The sequence below is a fragment of the Oncorhynchus mykiss genome, chromosome 27 (assembly GCF_013265735.2).
Source record: "Oncorhynchus mykiss isolate Arlee chromosome 27, USDA_OmykA_1.1, whole genome shotgun sequence".
Lineage (NCBI taxonomy): Eukaryota > Metazoa > Chordata > Actinopteri > Salmoniformes > Salmonidae > Oncorhynchus > Oncorhynchus mykiss.
The window spans coordinates 8,968,542-8,987,097 of NC_048591.1; the positions used below are offsets into that span (position 1 = coordinate 8,968,542).

Genomic DNA, 18,556 nt, shown 5'->3' on the forward strand with positions numbered 1-18,556 from the left:
GTGGAATGTGAAAGAAAGCTTCTATTAAAATTGACTGTGGAGTGAAGTTACCTAGGATAGTCAGCAGGTGGAACTGTTCTCCAAATCAAATCTACTGTAAATAATAGTGGAACTAATACTGTACTGCAAATGGAGCCAGTGTGTGTGTATGTGCGTGTGTTCTTGTTCATAGTAAAGAAATGTGGTTTTTACAAGGGGTCCTAGGATTTTATTTTCAAAACCGTTAATTATGCAGACAATGGTCAGAGTGAGTCATGTAAAAAGACCAAACAGCCCTTGAAGTCATGCAAGAGGATTACCTTTGAAAATAATATACTGTATATTTATGCTCTGAAATTAAAAAGAAAGCTTTTAGTCTCCGTAAGTCTTTTGCCAAAATGTGAAAGTTGTTGGTGGACGACTGCTGTTGGAAACTTTTAATGTTCATCATTCATATAATAGTTCAAGGGTTCTTCACCTTTTTCAGCCTGGGACCCAAATAAGACATTCTGTTTTCCTGGGACCATGCTCATAAAAACATGCACCCTTTTGGGTCGCAAACCCATCGTTTCAGAAAGGCTGCAATAGTTATTAATGTTATTCTCTTCAAGTCGTCTTGTAGCGTTGTTGAAATTTGGTTAAAAATACAATTTTTTAAAAATGTATTTATTGTATACCATGTTAGTTATTTAATGTATACACCGTACTGCCTCGTTCAGCATACCCTGCAAGACATGTAGTTCTAGGGAGAACTTTATAGCGTTAACACTAACTGTACTGAAGCCAGTCACTTACAGTCGAGCTGTTTCCTATAGTTGAGGAACATTTCCCCTAGCTGCGTACAGGCTGTCTCCAATTAGGACTAATGAAGACAACAGAGTTTCCCTTTACAACCCCCAGCAGCCACTGCTACTCATTCACAAAAGCAGCAAAAACAATGTCTGCAAAAGAGAGATCCACTGGAGGGCCTGAGGCGTCCAGCTCTGTGGGAATTTGGACCGAATCACCGTAATCGTTTCTGATGATGTTGATGGTGAAATTGTATGTTGTTGCAGTGGCGACCTCAGCATAGTTTTTTTCTTTTTTTAAAAACATTTTTACACGAAGTCTGTTGACATTTACAACATAATAAATGTCTTTGTGACTACTACTTGATTTTGTGTCTTCTATTGTTGTGGCAAACCAAAGCTAGAGCATCACCGCCCTATGTCACATGCATCACTACAAACAAAGCAGTCTTTCAAAAAGATTTAAGGGAGCGTTGTTTCATTTGAACCTTGTGTCTGCGTACAATAAAACCATGTCTTCTGGAGATGAAAAAAACACAGTGGAGAAGTTAAGCCCAGCAGTGATTTAATGTGTCTTGGAAAGGACGGAGCGTTTTCTCTCGTCTTTTGGCTCTGCTCCTCGTCTCATTCCTGAGTTCACATTTCACTAACCCTGCTTCCTCATCCATGTAAACAGTTTGATCTCTGCAGGCTTCAACACCACCGTATGTTGGATTTAAACTAATCACGTTTCTGTGGCTTTGTCCCAAATGGCTCCCTATTCCCTGTGTAGTGCACTACCTTTGACCACAGCCCTATGGCCCCTGGTCAAAAGTAGTACACTACATAGGGAGCCATTTTGGGACTCAGACCATGTGGGGGCATTAGGACACTGCTTTGACTCGAACCATGGAATGGGAGCACGTTTGTGTTTACTGTGAACCAAAGCAGTCTGATAATGTACAGTATGTATGCATTACTATGGCCATTCTACAGGATTACATGTAATCTGCGACACTGTGCTGCTGTTGGTCAGATTGATGGAATAGGTACAACCACTGTCCATTGACCATCTATCTCTGCTCCGTTTGCTGTCCAGTCTAAGTCAAGTTAAATGCCTCAGACCACCAGGCCGGCTCCCTGTCATCACACACGGACACGCGCACACTCATCTAGGTTTAGTCTGGTCCCGAGACAGTTAGACATAAGTCCTATTTCTTCTTAGAGTATGACCCCAGTGCCTCTGCATAGTTTGACTTCTCCTTATCTCTATTCTCTTGTCTCTTAATGATTCTGCCCAGCAACAACACCCTTGGATCAGGTTATTAGATTGACTTTTAACGACGTGTCCAAATAGTTTCACAATGTTTTTAGGTAAACAAATTCACTGTCCAAAGCTTTTAAACCTCTTATGGTGGCACGTTGCTCCAACTTGGTTTCAAGTTACTCTGAGTGGATTTAGGCAAGCTTTTTGGAACACTCTTAAAGGGGTCCTACTCCAACGATTCTCATTGTTTTTCACTCAACGATGCTAATGCTAAACTGTAACTAAGTAAATATCTTGGGTCACTGATTCACCAGGTCCGTGGTACTCAACAGAAGGTAAATGCATAATGTAGTGTAGGTGAATACTCCTAACAGGTCCATGCAGTGCTGTACTCGTGGCTCGGACACAGATGGACTCTATGTAAGATCACCCTGTCTGCAGGCACAGTGCACTCTTTCAGAATTCCCCAGAATGATATAGGCATCTGAAATGATGCCGAATCTGCGAGCTGTCAAAAAAAAAGAAAGTGCTGTAACCTGGGGACGGCATTGCGCAAGACATGAGTGGTGTGTTAAGTAAACAGTGATCGCATCAAAACATGGGGATTTGGTGGATATCTTTATTAAGTAAACATGGGAGAATGTATTAACTTGGTATGGTGGAGCCTGTAACAGACTGAGGTCTGTCACCCCAATTATGATTTCCCAGGCTTGAATGAATTGGCCTACCATTTGTTTGTTTGTTCATTCACCACACTCCTCCCTGTAATGGAGAACACTGGCTTTATCCCTACTCCCACTATGCACCTCCACTGCAGCTGTTTGATGTTGGATGTTTGTTTCAAGTTCTGTCCCCCCCCCCCCCCCCCCCCCACACACACACACACAAGTTATGGTCGGTCAAGTGCAGGTCAGGGCTACATGTTCAGCTGGGGTATATCGAAATGATGCTATCACCAAAACATTTCCAACTTCAACGTTCAATTGTCTCTACTACGAGAGATTCTTACATGGCTGACCAAACTCGCTCCTTTCGCGCACTATCTTCACCAGAGAGGTTCATGACACGCAGGTTAAAATACGAAAACCAACTGTGAACCAACTATATTCATTTGGGGACAGGTCAAAACACACATGAATCATTCAAATTCTATTTTAGCGCATGGCTACGTAGACTCCCGCAAGCAGTTTGGAGGAAATGATTGAATAACATGTGTACATTGATTTTGCAACACTCGCACATGCAACGCAAGTGGTTTGTTCAGCATGTTAGTGATTCACTTAGTTTTTTATTTGTATTTCCACAAGGGACGTTTGTCAAACTAGGCTTCAGTGCTGTTATTCATTTTACAGAACCCAATGTTTTTCAAAGGTCAGCACTTGAGATACTAGAGAGTAGTCTTGGGCCGTATACCATATATATTGTATACCGGGGTATTTGGAAAAAAGCCACAGGATGGTAAAGCAGATCGCGCTCTTCATTTCACCTGTTACATTATTTTACATTGAGGCTGACCGTAGTTCCCCGGAACAGTTGAACCAGCTGTCTATTTGGTTTAACTTGCGAGTTAGCTAAGTAAGTGGCTGAATTAATAAGGAGACGGGGCATCATATAGTGTTAGCTTTCTGCCGTGTTTGAGAAGTCAAAGCTTTTTGGATGAGTTAGCCATGGCAGCTGTACAGATATCTTGATTTCCTAGAGTTTTACCCCCCCCCCCCCCCCCCCCCCCCCCTCTCCTCGTCCCCTCAATCTGCTCCTCCCCCATGTTCTCTGAGCAGAGCAGGCATGTCGTTGCCCTACTGTCACGTTGTGTAATGATAGAAGACAGTCACAGGAATACAAAAATAGGGGCTTTTATTTCTCTACCCAAAATAGCGTACATCATAAATAATGACGGGGACGAATCCCAAAACGTGCGTGTGTATGTACAGTTGAAGACGGAAGTTTACATACTCCTTAGCCAAATACATTTAAACTCCGTTTTTTGTGTGTGTTTTCTTTTACAATTCCTGACATTTAATCCTAGTAAAAATTCTCTGTTTTAGGTCAGTTAGGATCACCACTTTCTTTTAAGAACGTGAACTGTCAGAATAATAGTAGAGAGAATGATTTATTTCAGCTTTTATTTATTTAAAAGAAGTTTACATACACTCAATTAGTATTTGGTAGCGTTGCCTTTAAATTGTTTAACTTGGGTCAAACGTTTCGGTAGCCTTCCACAAGCTTCCCACAACAAGTTGGGTGAATTTTGGACCATTCCTGCTGACAGAGCTGGTATAACTGAGACAGGTTTGTAGGCCTCCTTGCTCGCACACGCTTTTTCAGTTCTGCCCACAAATGTTCTATATGATTGAGGTCAGGGCTTTGTGATGGCCACTCCAATACCTTGATTTTGTTGTCCTTAAGCCATTTTGCCATAACTTTGGAAGTATGCTTGGGGTCATTGTCCATTTGGAAGACCCATTTGCGACCAAGCTTTAACTTAATGATGTCTTGAGATGTTGCTTCAATATATCCACATAATTTTCCTACCTGTTATTTTGTTATTAGTCTGTTATTTTATGGTGGTTTTAAGGTTATGTCGATATAGGACTCGTTTTACTGTGGATATAGATACAGTCGGGCAAAAATAGTATTTAGTCAGCCACCAATTGTGCAAGTTCTCCCACTTAAGTTAAGTTCTCCCATTTGCAAATACATTCATTAAAAATCCTACAATGTGATTTTCTGGATTTTTTTTCTCATTTTGTCTGTCATAGTTGAAGTGTACCTATGATGAAAATTACAGGCCTCTCTCATCTTTTTAAGTGGGAGAACTTGCACAATTGGTGGCTGACTAAATACCTTTTTGCCCCGCTGTACACATACTAATCAGAGGAAATGGGAACCAGGTGTGTGTAATGAGACAAGACAGTCCGGGGTTGGTGGTAATGAATCCAGTTCAGTGACACCTAGAAGGCTGGTAACGTAGACCTCCGAAGCTGTTGAACGGAATGAGCAGCAGTCCTGGGGGAATCCGTGACACCTACTGACTCCATACTCCACACAGACACAGTTTGTGCACATGCTGCTCCAGTGTTGTTCTTTCAGACAAGCATGCATCAAAACCTTGTTCATTAGCACAATGTCTCTCGTTCACATTTGCTTATAAATTACCAAACTCACCAAAAATGACTTTTGGTAGCTACTTCCTATATTCAGTACCAGTCGAACATTTGGATACACCTACTCATTCCAGGGTTTTTCTTTATTTTTTACTTTTTTCTACCATGTGTATTAATAGTGACATCAAAACTATGAAAGAACACATGGAATCATGTAGTAACCAAAAAAGTGTTAAACAAATCAAAATATATTTTATATTTGAGATTCTTCAAAGTAGCCATCCTTTGCCTTGACAGCTTTGCACACTCTTGGCATTCTCTCAACCAGCTTCATGAGATAGTCACATGGAATGCATTTCAATTAACAGGTGTGCCTTGTTAAAAGTTAATTTGTCTAATTTCTTTCATTCTTAATGTGTTTGAACCAAACAGTTGTGTTGTGACTAGGGGTGGTATACAGAAGATAGCCCTATTTGGTAAAAGGCAAAGTCCATATTATGGCAAGAACAGCTCAAATAAGCAAAGAGAAATGACAGTCCATCATTATTTTAGACATGAAAGTCAGTCAATCTGGAACATTTCAAGAACTTTTAAACTTCAAGTGCAGTCGCTAAAACCATCAAGCGCTATGATGAAACTGGCTCTCATGAGGACCACCACAGGAAAGGAAGACCCAGAATTACCTCTGCTGCAGAGGATATGTTCATTAGAGTTACCAGCCTCAGAAATTGCAGCCCAAATAAATGCTTCACAGAGTTCAAGTAACACATCTCAACATCAACTGTTCAGAGGAGACTGTGTGAATCAGGGGCCAAAAAACATGAGCAATGGACATTAGGCCGGTGGAAATATGTCCTTTGGTCTGCTGAATCCTCTGTGAGGCACAGAGTAGGTAAACGGATGATCTCCGCATGTGTGGTTCCCACCGCGAAGCATGGAGGCGGAGGTGTGAGGGTGGGGGGGTGATTTGCTGGTGACACTGTCTGTGATTTATTTAGAATTCAAGACACACTTAACCAGCATGGCTACCACAGCGTTCTGCAGCGATATGCAGAGCATTTGTTTTTTTAACAGGACAATGACCCAACACACCTCCAGGCTGTGTAAGGGCTATTTGACGGAGAGTGATGGAGTGCTGCTTCAGATGACCTGGCCTGCACGATCACCCAACCTCAACCCAATTGAAATGGTTTGGGATGAGTTGGACCGCAGAGTAAGGGAAAAGCAGCCAACAAGTGCTCAGCATATTTTGGAACTCTTTCAAGACTGTTGGAAAAGCATTCCAGGTGAAGCTGGTTGAGAGAATTCCAAGAGTGTGCAAAGCTGCCATCAAGGTAAAGGGTGGCTGCTTTGAAGAATCTCATTTATAAAATATGTTTTGATTGGTTTACCACTTTTTAGGTTACTAAACTCAGCAAAAAAAGAAATCCCTTTTTCCGGACCTTGTCTTTCAAAGATAATTAGTAAAAATCCAAATAACTTCACAGATCTTCCATTTCTGTTAGTCACATGTCTGTGGAACTTGTTCAGTTTATGTCTCAGTTGTTGAATCTTGGTATGTTCCTACAAATATTTACACATGTTAAGTTTGCTGAAAATAAACGCAGTTGACAGTGAGATGACGTTAATTGTTTTGCTGAGTTTACACGATTCCTTTACGTGTTATTTCATAGTTGTGATGTCTTCACTATTGTCCTACAACGTATAACCCCCTTGTGTACTAAACCAGTAATACCGTAAATCCCGGGATGTAAGTCCTCGGCTTAGTCAGTGTGTCTGCCCCATCAAGCTGATAAACTGATAACTGTGTATAATTTTTACAATTTTAAATAACATGGATGAACATCTCATGGGATTTCTTTCATTTCTTGGCAGATGCTGTAGGAGAGTTGATGCTGATCAAATAAGTATCTAATTGAATGAACAGGCTATTGTTGCTTGCTTAATACACTACAATAGTGTATCTGATGTACCCCCATGTAATAATACAGTGAGTAAATCTTTAGGCCAAGGATTTTAGCTGGCTGCCAATCTACTGTAATACATTTCTGTCAGTAGTAACAGACGCACAGCACACACTCTTAGTTACCATACTTGTTGACGTTCTCTGTAGTCTCCCGTGTCCAGTCTGAAGTAGGCCCAGTCTGCTGACTGTCTGTTCTGTCTCCTGTCCAATCTGAAGTAGGCCCTTCTGCTTGCTGACTGTCTGTTCTGTCTCCTGTCCAGTCTGCAGGAGGCCCAGTCTGTTGACTGTCTGTTCTGTCTCCTGTTCAGTCTGCAGGAGGCTCAGTCAGTGCTGCTAAAGAAGGCATTGGCCCGTGGGGGCCGAGGCGACAAGATGACCTCCATCCTGATGAAACACATTGAGACAGAGAGGAAGAAGCTTCAATCAGCCTCACCGTCAGACCTACAGGACACCCGGACCACCAGTGTCAAGAGCTTCCACACCCAGAAGGGCCAGTACACCATCCACGTGAGCCCGCCTGCAGGTGAGTACAGACAGGCCCTTCACTTAGACTCCCAGCCTCTCTTACTTTGACCACACTATGTGCTGATAACGTAGGTTGTTGTGATGAGTAATATGATAATGGTCAAGGCAGCAAATGATCAGTTATCATATTGTGTCAGGTTCCTGCTTGTTGTGATTAACAGGGTGTTGATATGGAATGCTTTGCTCCCAGTGGACTGGTGGTGACAAAGTCATGCGTTTTAGAATGGATATTGTGTTGGTACACCTATGAACATAGCATGGAAGTTTCCATGAAAACTTACCACATCATAAACAAAACACCCTGATGTTATTTGAATGATTGAGCCCATTTCCTAGTTGTTTACACTTAGGGAATGGGATAAGGTTATCGGTGAGTAGATGCAAGTTTCAGACCTGTACGGACCCTGATAACCCGTTGTGACCAATTCCTGCCATTGTTTTCCTTGGCCCACTGGCATAGGTACAGTAATGGCCCAGATGATAGACCATGTTTAACTAATGGGATCCCCCAAATCTCCTGTCCCTATGACCTCATGGCATGTTGAAATGGCCTTCTGTGGTGGTGGATGGGAACCAATCTAATCTGAAGGGTGAAACTGGCATATTATTCATGAGGGCAGACACAATCTTCCACATCGTCTGTGGCGCCAGTGACCTATGAGATGTTCCAGTCCCTTTAGCTCAGATTTGAACTACATAGTACCGGAATCTAATAGGAAAATGAAAATGACCTGGGGTTGGTGGAAAATGAAAATGACCTGTTTGCAACTGGCATTAGTTTGCCTGCCATAATATGGAGAACCATGCTTTAGTTTATGTTCTGAATGTACTTCGAGTTGTCTCATGTGGTATTAATTGTTTGATGCGACACTAAGCTCTGACAACTTTACACTACTGATTTGTAGGGTAGTATAATGGTCACTCAGTGCTATTCAAGACATGATATCATAGCAAAATAGCACATTAGTTGCACTTACCCAACACCACAAGCAAGAGCACTATATTTCTCTCAGCATCCTGGTTTGCTTTTAGCAGTGTAAGGCCCATTCCAAATATTGTACAGTTGTGTCTATATACCACTACTACGCCCTACTCTCTTTTAATATCCAATAGGTGGCCGTCACTCGAACAGAGCATGTTGTCTCGCATGGAAAGAGAGAGTATGACTCTATATAATGCTTGATTTTCCCCTCAAAATCCAATTTAAATGTCTGCTGTAAAGCTTTAATCCAAGTTTCCAAGTCAGAGGAGTAAGGGTCAGGTTTTGCATTTTTTTCACTTTCTTTTCCAGAAGTGAGACAGTGCCTTGAACATTTAGAGTAATCTGTCATTCCACAAGAGCTCAGGGTCCTGGTCTTTTGTATCCCCTGACCTCTTTAAGTACCCAGGCACTTTGAGTTTTTTTCCCCTGCAAATATTTGTGTAAGAGGTCCTTCTCTAAATTCCTCCATCGGTTTAATAGCTTTAGTACCCCTCGCCCCCCCTCTTCTCTTGAGTGGCAAGCAGGAGCATTGTGGATGAACAGTTGCTGTGTATGAACAAAGCCATTGTAAGCACAAGAGAGAGAATTCATTCCCCCTCCCTTTGCAATCCCCTATAGGCAAAGATTTGACCGGGCCATAGACCAATGAAGTGATCTTAATTTTTTTATTTTTTAAGTCACCTTTATTTAACTAGGCAAGTTAGTTAAGAACAAATTCTTATTTACAATGACACGTTTAGTCCTCCCTGTCATTTCAGTTTTCGCACCTGTCAATCACACTTGGTAATCTCACTAAAGAAACTTAATTTTAAAACTAACAAAGAATTAGCACACCCCGTTTAAGGGTCATAGGCCAAAGTCTGCTGTGTAATGTGGGCAGCTTTTTCCAATCGTCCAATCTCTTCATAATGTTGATCTGCTGTTTCGCCTTGAACCTGATTAAAACAAGGCTGGAGTAAAACCCTGCAAACATAAAGGCCCTCCAGGACCAACTTCGAAGGCCATTGCCAAAGGCCACCATCGCTCACGCAGACGTATACACACTCAACCTAAAAAATTAAAGAAATGGAATCATTTATCTGAGCAAACCAGAAACCTTTCAATATATAACTTCAAACAATACTTTAAAAGCATTTAAATATAATACATAGGAAAGTTGTACTGGACTATGGTAGGTGAAGAATCAATCTATCTTTTTAGACTGTTAGAGTATTTAACTGGTCAATATGTCAGTGTATTATTTGTTTGTAACCGTGTGTTTATATGTGAAAATGTGATTGTGCTTTAATGTTTAAGGACTCTTGGAAGATTAGTCCAAAAGAGGACTAAAATAAATCCTAATAAAATCAAACCTCCATGAAGATAAACCACACACACACACACACACTCCTGTTGTACATGGAGCAGAGCTTCCTGTTTCGTAATTGGAATAATAGTCCTATCTGTAGAAAATGTGGTGTGTGTGTGTGTGTGTGTGTGTGTGTGTGTGTGTGTGTGTGTGTGTGTGTGTGTTTGAGTAGGACTGGACTGGTCTGGACAACTGGCAGAGCGATTGAGTGCACTGAGACAGAGACTCGGGCTGCACTAAACGCCCTGCACGGTGAAACGTTGCGTTCGGATTCGTACAATTTACTGGCTATTTAACAGCTTTTTGCTACAGTACCAGACAAAAGTTTGGACACACCTATTCATTCAATGTTTTTTTCTTTATTTTTTACTATTTTATACATTGTAGAATAATAGACATCAAAACTATGAAATAACACTTATGGAATCATGTAGTAACCAAAAAAGTGTTAAACGAAGCAAAATATATTTGAGATTTGAGATTCTTCAAAGTAGCCACCCTTTGCCTTGATGACAGCTTAGCACACTCTTGGCATTCTCTCGACCAGCTTCATGAGATAGTCACCTGGAATGAATTTCAATTAACAGGTGTGTCTTGTAAAAATATAATTTGTGTAATTTCTTAACCTTCTTAATGCATTTGAGACAATCAGTTGTGGCAAGATAGGGTTGGTATACAGAAGATAGCCCTATTTGGTAAAAGACCAAGTCCATATTCGTCGCCAGACCCACTGGCTCCAGGTCATCTACAAGTCCATGCTAGGTAAAGCTCCGCCTTATCTCAGTTCACTGGTCACGATGGCAACACCCACCCGTAGCACGCGCTCCAGCAGGTGTAACTCACTGATCATACCTAAAGCCAACACCTCATTTGGCCACCTTTCCTTCCAGTTCTCTGCTGCCTGTGACTGGAACGAATTGCAAAAATCGTTGAAGTTGGAGACTTTTATCTCCCTCGCCAACTTTAACATCTGCTATCTGAGCAGCTAACCGATCGCTGCAGCTGTACATAGTCCATCGGTAAATAGCCCACCCAATTTTCCTACCTCATCCCCATACTGTTTTTATTTATTTACTTCTCTGCTCTTTTGCACACCAGCATCTCTACCTGCACATGACCATCTGACCATTTATCACTCCAGTGTTAATCTGCTAAATTGTAATTATTCGCCTACCTCCTCATGCCTTTTGTACACAATGTATATAGACTCTTTTTTTTCTTTCTTTTTCTACTGTGTTATTGACTTGTTTATTGTTTACTCCATGTGTAACTCTGTGTTGTTGTCTGTTCACACTGCTATGCTTTATCTTGGTCAGGTCGCAGTTGTAAATGAGAACTTTACTACTAGCCTACCTGGTTAAATAAAGGTGAAATAAAAAAATGTAAAAATATTATGGCAAGAACAGCACAAATAAGCAAAGAGAAATGACAGTCCATTATTACTTTTAAGACATGAAGGTCAGTCAATCCGAAAAATGTAAAGAAACATCAATCGCTATGATGAAACTGGCTCTCATGAGGACCGCCACAGGAAAGGAAGACCCAGAGTTACCTCTGCTGCAGAGGATATGTTCATTAGAGTTACCAGCCTCAGAAATTGCAGCCCAAATAAATGCTTCACAGAGTTCAAGTAACAGACACATCTCAACATCAACTGTTCAGAGGAAAAAAAAAACACTACTAAAGGACACCAATTAGAAGAAGAAGAGACTTGCTTGTGCCAAGAAACACGAGCAATTAACATTAGACCGGTGGAAATCTGTCTTTCGGTCTGTTCAGTCCAAATGTGAGATTTTTGGTTCCAACTGCCATGTCTTTGTGAGAGACAGAGTAGGTGAACGGATGATCTCTGCATGTGTGGTTACCATCGTGAATCATGGATGAGGAGGTGTGATCGTGTGTGGGTGCATTGCTGGTAACACTGTCAGTGTTTTATTTAGAATTCAAGGCACACTTAACCAGCATGGCTACCATAGCATTCTGCTGCGAAACGCCATCCCATCTGGTTTGGACAATGACCCAAAACACACCTCCAGGCTGTGTAAGGGCTATTTGATCAAGAAGGAGAGTGGTTGAGTGCTGCATCAGATGACTTAGCCTCCGCAATCACCTGACCTCAACCCAATTGAGATGGTTTGGGATAAGGAAAAGCAGCCAACAAGTGCTCAGCATATGTTGAAAGTCCTTTAAGACCGTTGGAAAAGCATTCCAGGTGAAGCTGGTTGAGAGAATTCCAAGAGTGTGCAAAGCTGTCATCAAGGCAAAAGGTGGCTACTTTGAAGAATCTAAAATCCAAAATATATTTTGAATTGTTTAACACTTTTTTTTGTTTACTACTTGATTCCATATGTGTGATTTCATAGTTTTGATGTCCACTATTATTCTACAATGTAGAAAATAGTCAAAATAAAGAAAATCCCTTGAATGAGTAGGTGTGTCCAAACTTTTGACTGGTACTGTATAGCTAGAAAATACCAACCTTGGAGCATTTTTATGGCCGTATTTGAAAGGTTATAAGTGAATGCTAATTGGACTACAGTTTTTCCACTGGCTAATATCCCTAATAAAACACTCAAAAAGGAGGCAAAACAATCTGCTGTGACCTCATTGACCCGTACTAGAAAACATTGTGAACACCTGTCCTGAGCAGACACCAATACCTCCTCCTCCTCCCCCAGCAAGACAGGAACCCACAGTCCAGACCCAGACGGCTCGTCCCAGCGGTAGCATGGTAATTTACTGTGTGTCCTAGCCTACACCAAGGCCCTCCCCTCTCTCTCTCTCTTTCTGGCAGTGTATCCCACCTCCCAGCCTCCAAGTCCTGGCCCAGAATGACGCACCACCTTGAGCTACAGGTGTGGATCAGACCAGTGGTGCAGTGCCTCCACAGGTGGTTCAGGCACTTCATATAAGGGATGACCACAGTTTCAGTGTACCTGTAGTTTGTTTTATAGCAGACGCTCTTATTCAGAGCGACATACAGGAGCAATTAGGGTAAAGTGCCTTGCTCAAGGTCACGTCGTTACAATCTCAAGGATTCAAATCAGCAACCTTCCAGTTACTGGCCCAACCCTCTAACCACTAGGCTACCAGTTCTCTCTGGGTTCTAGTTTGGTCCATTCCCATGAGCTATATTACATCATTCTCCCAGATTTGTTGAAGACCCGTATAAGCTTCAAGTCAAACATAATTATTTCAGTACTTAACCTTACCAAGCCTTTGATGTGGCCTAGGTCCTTGGTGAAGTGGACTGGCGCGTGCCTCGCTCGCTGTCCTCACAGGTCTTCCAGGTTTTATACTGATGTAGTAATACTGGTGAAACTGGAGATATGGTCTGTAATGGGGCACCTGTGTTTGAGCCCAGTCCAACGCAGCTGTTGGTCTTCCAAACTCGACAAGGAATTTCTGCTTAGCTTTGTTTCGGGGTTAATCATAAGTGAACATAAAGAACACGTCATGTTTGTAAATCTAACGACCATACAGTTTTAGCTAATAACTTTTTGACATTACAATGAATTTCTTTGTCAATAGGTTTTATATTTTCCATTCTTTACCATTCCTTTCCTAGCTAAATAATGAGGTGTTTCCATCAAGCTCTTTTTTTTCCGGGGTTTATATTTCGGGGTTTATATTCATGAATGACCATAAAAGGATTCTATAACATTTGTCTCCTATAGTTTTCTCAGGTAGTGAAAGTGATGTGATTTCACCCTAGATGGCCTACAGGTCCAAGTGCTTAGAGCGGTAAGAGTGATGTGAGCCAGTGCAACGTGGATGCAACGTGGATGCAACGTGGATGGCACGTTGCTCAGGCATGAGCTGGCTCGGTAAGGCAACCGGTTTAATGCACATTGTGTAAGTCACAGAAGAGCCTGTGGGGCTTGTGAAATGACATCTCAGAAAATGCGTAGCGAAAGGAAAAGAATTCCCCTCCTCTTCCCCCCTGCCTTATGAGCAGAGAGAGAGAGAGAGATGACTCACCACCACAGTTTACAATGCCAGCGAGGACCTGAAACTCAAACCTTGCCTCACCCCCCCCCCCCCCCCCCCCCCCCACCCGCCCTCCTTGTGGTCTCTTCCTCAGATGACAGGACGGTCCATGTTATGAAACTAGAGGGGGGAGTGGGGAGTTTAAGGAAAAGGGGGGGAAACAAAACAGATTACAGTTACAGCATAACGGCAGGGCACAGAGACATGGTTAGGGGCTGCAGTGGAGAGTTAACAGTACAGGGTGATAGATTGGATCCCTTATAAACATTGTGTTTGGAGGCTCGACCAGAGCATTCTCGCTATACTGCTTCCAATTAAGTGGACAGGCACTAAGAAAGTTTTTTTTAAACACACTTGTGCGGGTGCTTCTCTCGTCAAGGTTCCTCATTTCTTTGGTTGGTGTGTTTAGGAAAAAAAAGGAAAGGAAGCACTGGGTCTGTTCTTTTTTTCCTCTCTCTTTCTTCCTTTCCCTCCTCGTCCTGCGCCAGTTGCAAGAGAGAGTGTGATTGAACAAAGCGTAAGAGTAAGCGTGGAGTTCACTGGCCTTCTCTCACATCTCTTCCTGCCGTTACGCGGCAGCTCTTCTTCCTGGACCTCTGTAGTTCCTCTTCTCCGTGGGATGCATCGGCAGTAATCGGACGGCACCATGCTCCAGCTCAGACCCAGGTTCAGGCTCCTACCGCTGCTCTACCTCTGCTTCGTCTTCTTCCCCCTTCCAGCCAGAAACCAGACCGCCGGCCACCGAGGAGGAACGGCAGCAGGGGCAGGAAGGAGAGGAGCTGAGCGCATCAAGGTGCTCTTCACCCCGACCGTCTGCAAGGTGCGCTGCACCCAGGGACGCTGCACCAACTTCTGCGAGCAGGGCAATGTGACCGCCCTCTACATCAGTGAACAGGGGGACCGGGCTGCGCTGGGACCGGGCTTCAGAGTCTGTAAGTTTCTTACCTTATCTAATTTCTTACCTCAGTTTACCATCTCTCTCTGTAAGCGTGCAGTATACTGTAGTCTCTCCTAGCCATAAGTAGCCAGAGGAGTCACTGAGACCTCCCACTCTGGGGTCCAGACAGAGTGACATTAGGGGTAAGCCACTGGGACTGATGAGCTGGAGGTGAGGTTGTAGCATCACTGTGGTTTTTAGGTCGGTGGTGGAGACCGGTTTGGGAGAATGGTATGGGTTAGACCTTAAATGTGGACAGGTTGGAGGGATGAGAGAGTAGCCCCTTGGCTCTGCTGGCCTCCTTTACAGGTATTCACACCGTCTTGAGAGGCGACCATCCAGATATGTGCATACAGTGTATATTTACCAAGGCTCAGAGCCCATCCTTACATGAGATCCACCTCAAATAGTGTGTGTGTGTGTGTGTGTGGGGGGGGGTTAGGCAAAAACAGAAAGATTGTCTCCCTTCCAGCACCTTGAAGAATGTATGACCAAACATCAGGGTTAATGTATTCTTTGAAGGATCCATTCTACGTGCCAGGGAATCTCTGTCTCCTCTCAGGCTGTGTGTGTTTGTGTGTGTGAATGTGTGATCTTATGACAGTGAATCATTTGTTCTTTGCATGTATTCTGTCAGTTGCCATATTAATAGTGTTGCCATCTGCATGGGCGAGACAGACAGAGAGCTATCCACTATCTGGTCTCAGACCATCCATTATGACTTGTTTTCTTTAAAGAGAATGGTCCATATTTCCATAGAAATTACACTGAACAAATATATAAACGCAACATGCAGCAATTGAAAGATTTGACTGCGGTCCAGTTCATATATGGAAATCAGTCAATTTAAATAAATTCATTAGGCCCTAATCTATAGATTTTACATGACTGGGAAAACAGATATGCAACTGTTGGCCACAGATACCTTAAAAAAGGTAGGGGTGTGGACCAAAAAAACAGTCAGTATTTGGTGTGACCACCATTTGCCTTATGCAGCACGACACATCTCTTTTGCATAGAGTTGATCAGGCAGTTGATTGTGGCCTGTGGAATGTTGTCCCACTCCTCTTCAATAGCTGTGCGAAGTTGCTGGATATTGGTGGGAACTGGAACACGCTGTCGTACATGTCAATCCAGAGCATCCCAAACATGCTCAATGGGTGACATGTCTGGTGAGTATGCAGGCCATGGAAGAACTGGGACATTCTCAGCTTCCAGGAATTGTGTACAGATTCTTGCGACATGGGACTGTGCATTGTCATGATGAATGGTACGATAATGGGCCTCAGGATCTTGTCACGGTATCTCTGTGCATTCAAATTGCCATCGTTAAGATGCAATTGTGTTCGTTGTCTGTAGCTTATGCCTGCCCATAGCTATCCAAGTGGCTGGTCTCAGACGAGCCGCAGGTGAAGAAGCCGGATGTGGCGGTCCTGGGCTGGCGTGGCAACACTTGGTCTGAGGTTGTGAGGCCGGTTGGACGTACTGCCAAATTCTCTAAAATTACGTTGGAGGCTGCTCATGGTAGAGAAATGAACATTAAATTATCTGACAAAAGTTCTGGTGGACACTCCTGCAGTCAGCATGCCAATTGCATGGTCCATCAAAATTGGATGTGGTATTGTTGTGTGACTCAACTGCACATTTTAGAGTGGCCTTTTATTCTCCCCAGCACAAGGTGCACCTTTGTAATGTTCACGCTGTTTTAATCAGCTTCTTGATATGCCACACGTGTCAGGCAAAGGAGAAATGCTCACTAATAGGGATGTAAACAAATTTGTTCACCAAATTTGAGAGAAATCACCTTTTTGTGAGTATGGAACATTTCTGAGATATTTTATTTCATGGGACCAACACTTTACATGTTGTGTTTATATTTTAGTTCAGTATACATTCCATATCAGACTTTCCCTTCAAGTCATTTTGACGGAAGTTAGTGAAGTGTGCCTTTAGCGACCCACATTGAGACTCTGGGCAAGCCAGAGAAGACATGAGATGAAGAGTTTTGCAGGCCAGCTGGATTCAGCCGATTCTCTGTTTGTTGTTGCTGAGTGTCAAGAAGACGCACAAGCCCAGTCTCCGACTGTATATCACTGCTCTCACACTTAACCCCAAGCCCAGTCTCCTGCTGTATATCACTGCTCTCACACTTAACACCAAGCCCAGTCTCCTACTGTATATCACTGCCCTAAACATGCAGGTGCACAGAGGAGATATATCATGAGATCTTAAACCACATGCAGGGTTATATTCACGCTCCGTGGCAGAAAGAAAATACAGGGGAGGAAATAAAGTGGTATCTTTACCGCCCCTCCCCCTTCTCTCTTACTATCTCTCTTTATCTCTTTATCTCTCTCTCTCACCATCCCTCTCTCACCATCTCTCTCTCTCACCATCTCTCTCTTGCTCTTTCACCACCATCTCTCTCTCTCTCTTAGCCTCTTTATGTATTCACCCTTCCTCTTGTTGCCCAGTTTGTTGTAATCCTGCGCTAATCACTTCTGTAATTTGTGTGTGCAACTTCTTTACACACTCACTGCCTCCTAGACTGAGACGTTAAGACAGACCGACACAAGACTCCAAATCCATCCTGGGATTAAGTGGAGATTAGCTGCATTTGTTCAGTAATAAAACTACATTTCAGTGACCAGACCACGGCTGCCTCGTGTCTGACTAATCCGAGAGATTGTGTGTTTTTGTCTGCGTTTTGATACGCTGGGCCAGAATGATTGTACTTCCTCATAGTTTCTGAACAAGCCTTAGTTTTATGTTCTGAGCCAGAGTGCCTTAACCCTACACGGGGGCCTTGTAGATGTTTGATAGTTAAGATGAGAGGAGTTAGTTGCATAATGTTTGGAAATTATGGACGGACACGACTAGGGGCGTTGCATATTTTATTTTTATTGATTTGTGGAACTTTTTATTTAACTAGGTAAGTCAGTTAATTAAGAACAAATTATTATTTACAATGACGGCCTACAAAAAGGCAAAAGGCCTCCTGCGGGGACAGGGGCTGGGATTTTCTATTTATTTATTTGTATTTTATTTAACCTTTATTTAACTAGGAAAATCAGTTAAGAACAAATTCTTATTTACAATGACGGCCAATCTCGGCCAAACCCGAACGACGCTAAGCCAATTTGTGCGCCGCCCTATGGGACTCCCAATCATGGCCAGAGGTGATGAAGCCCGGATTCAAACCAGGTACTGCAGTGACCCCTCTTGCACTGAGATGCTGTGTCTTAGACCGCTGTGCCACTCGGGATTTAAAAATAGAAAATAATTTAAAATACATTTTAAAAAGGATAGGACAAAACACACGTCACGACAAGAGAGACACCACAACACAAAGAGAGACCTAAGACGACAACATAGCATGGCATATGAAGCTAATCACAGCCACGTGTTTCTTGTAATAGTCCATCGGTGCTGGCTTGTTGCCATCATCACATCATTTACATAACAACCTCTGGTTTAGATGGGGTGGGAATGAATGCACAAGATGACCATGTGATGTCATGCTTAAGATGACTGCCTTGAAGATGGCTCTTGAATTACCTAGATTATATAATATCGAAGTAAACTTGGAGTCACACGATGACATATTGTGTGGTCCTCCCACTATGTCGGGAAAGCATGACATTTATCCTGCATCGGATGAAATAAATGAGGATGAACTTCACAGGGTGGT

General features: G+C 42.8%; 1 protein-coding gene across 2 annotated transcripts in view; it reads left to right on the plus strand.

Annotated features, from left to right (window-relative positions):
- Positions 1–18,556, plus strand: part of LOC110507061 (latent-transforming growth factor beta-binding protein 4) — a 74,703-nt gene that overhangs the window by 10,136 nt on the left and 46,011 nt on the right. For both annotated transcript variants that reach the window (XM_036965105.1, XM_036965106.1), the window contains exons 4-5: positions 7,392–7,606; positions 14,648–14,860. In XM_036965105.1, coding sequence (XP_036821000.1) covers positions 7,392–7,606; positions 14,648–14,860 — 428 coding nt within the window. The remainder of the gene's footprint in view (positions 1–7,391; positions 7,607–14,647; positions 14,861–18,556) is intronic.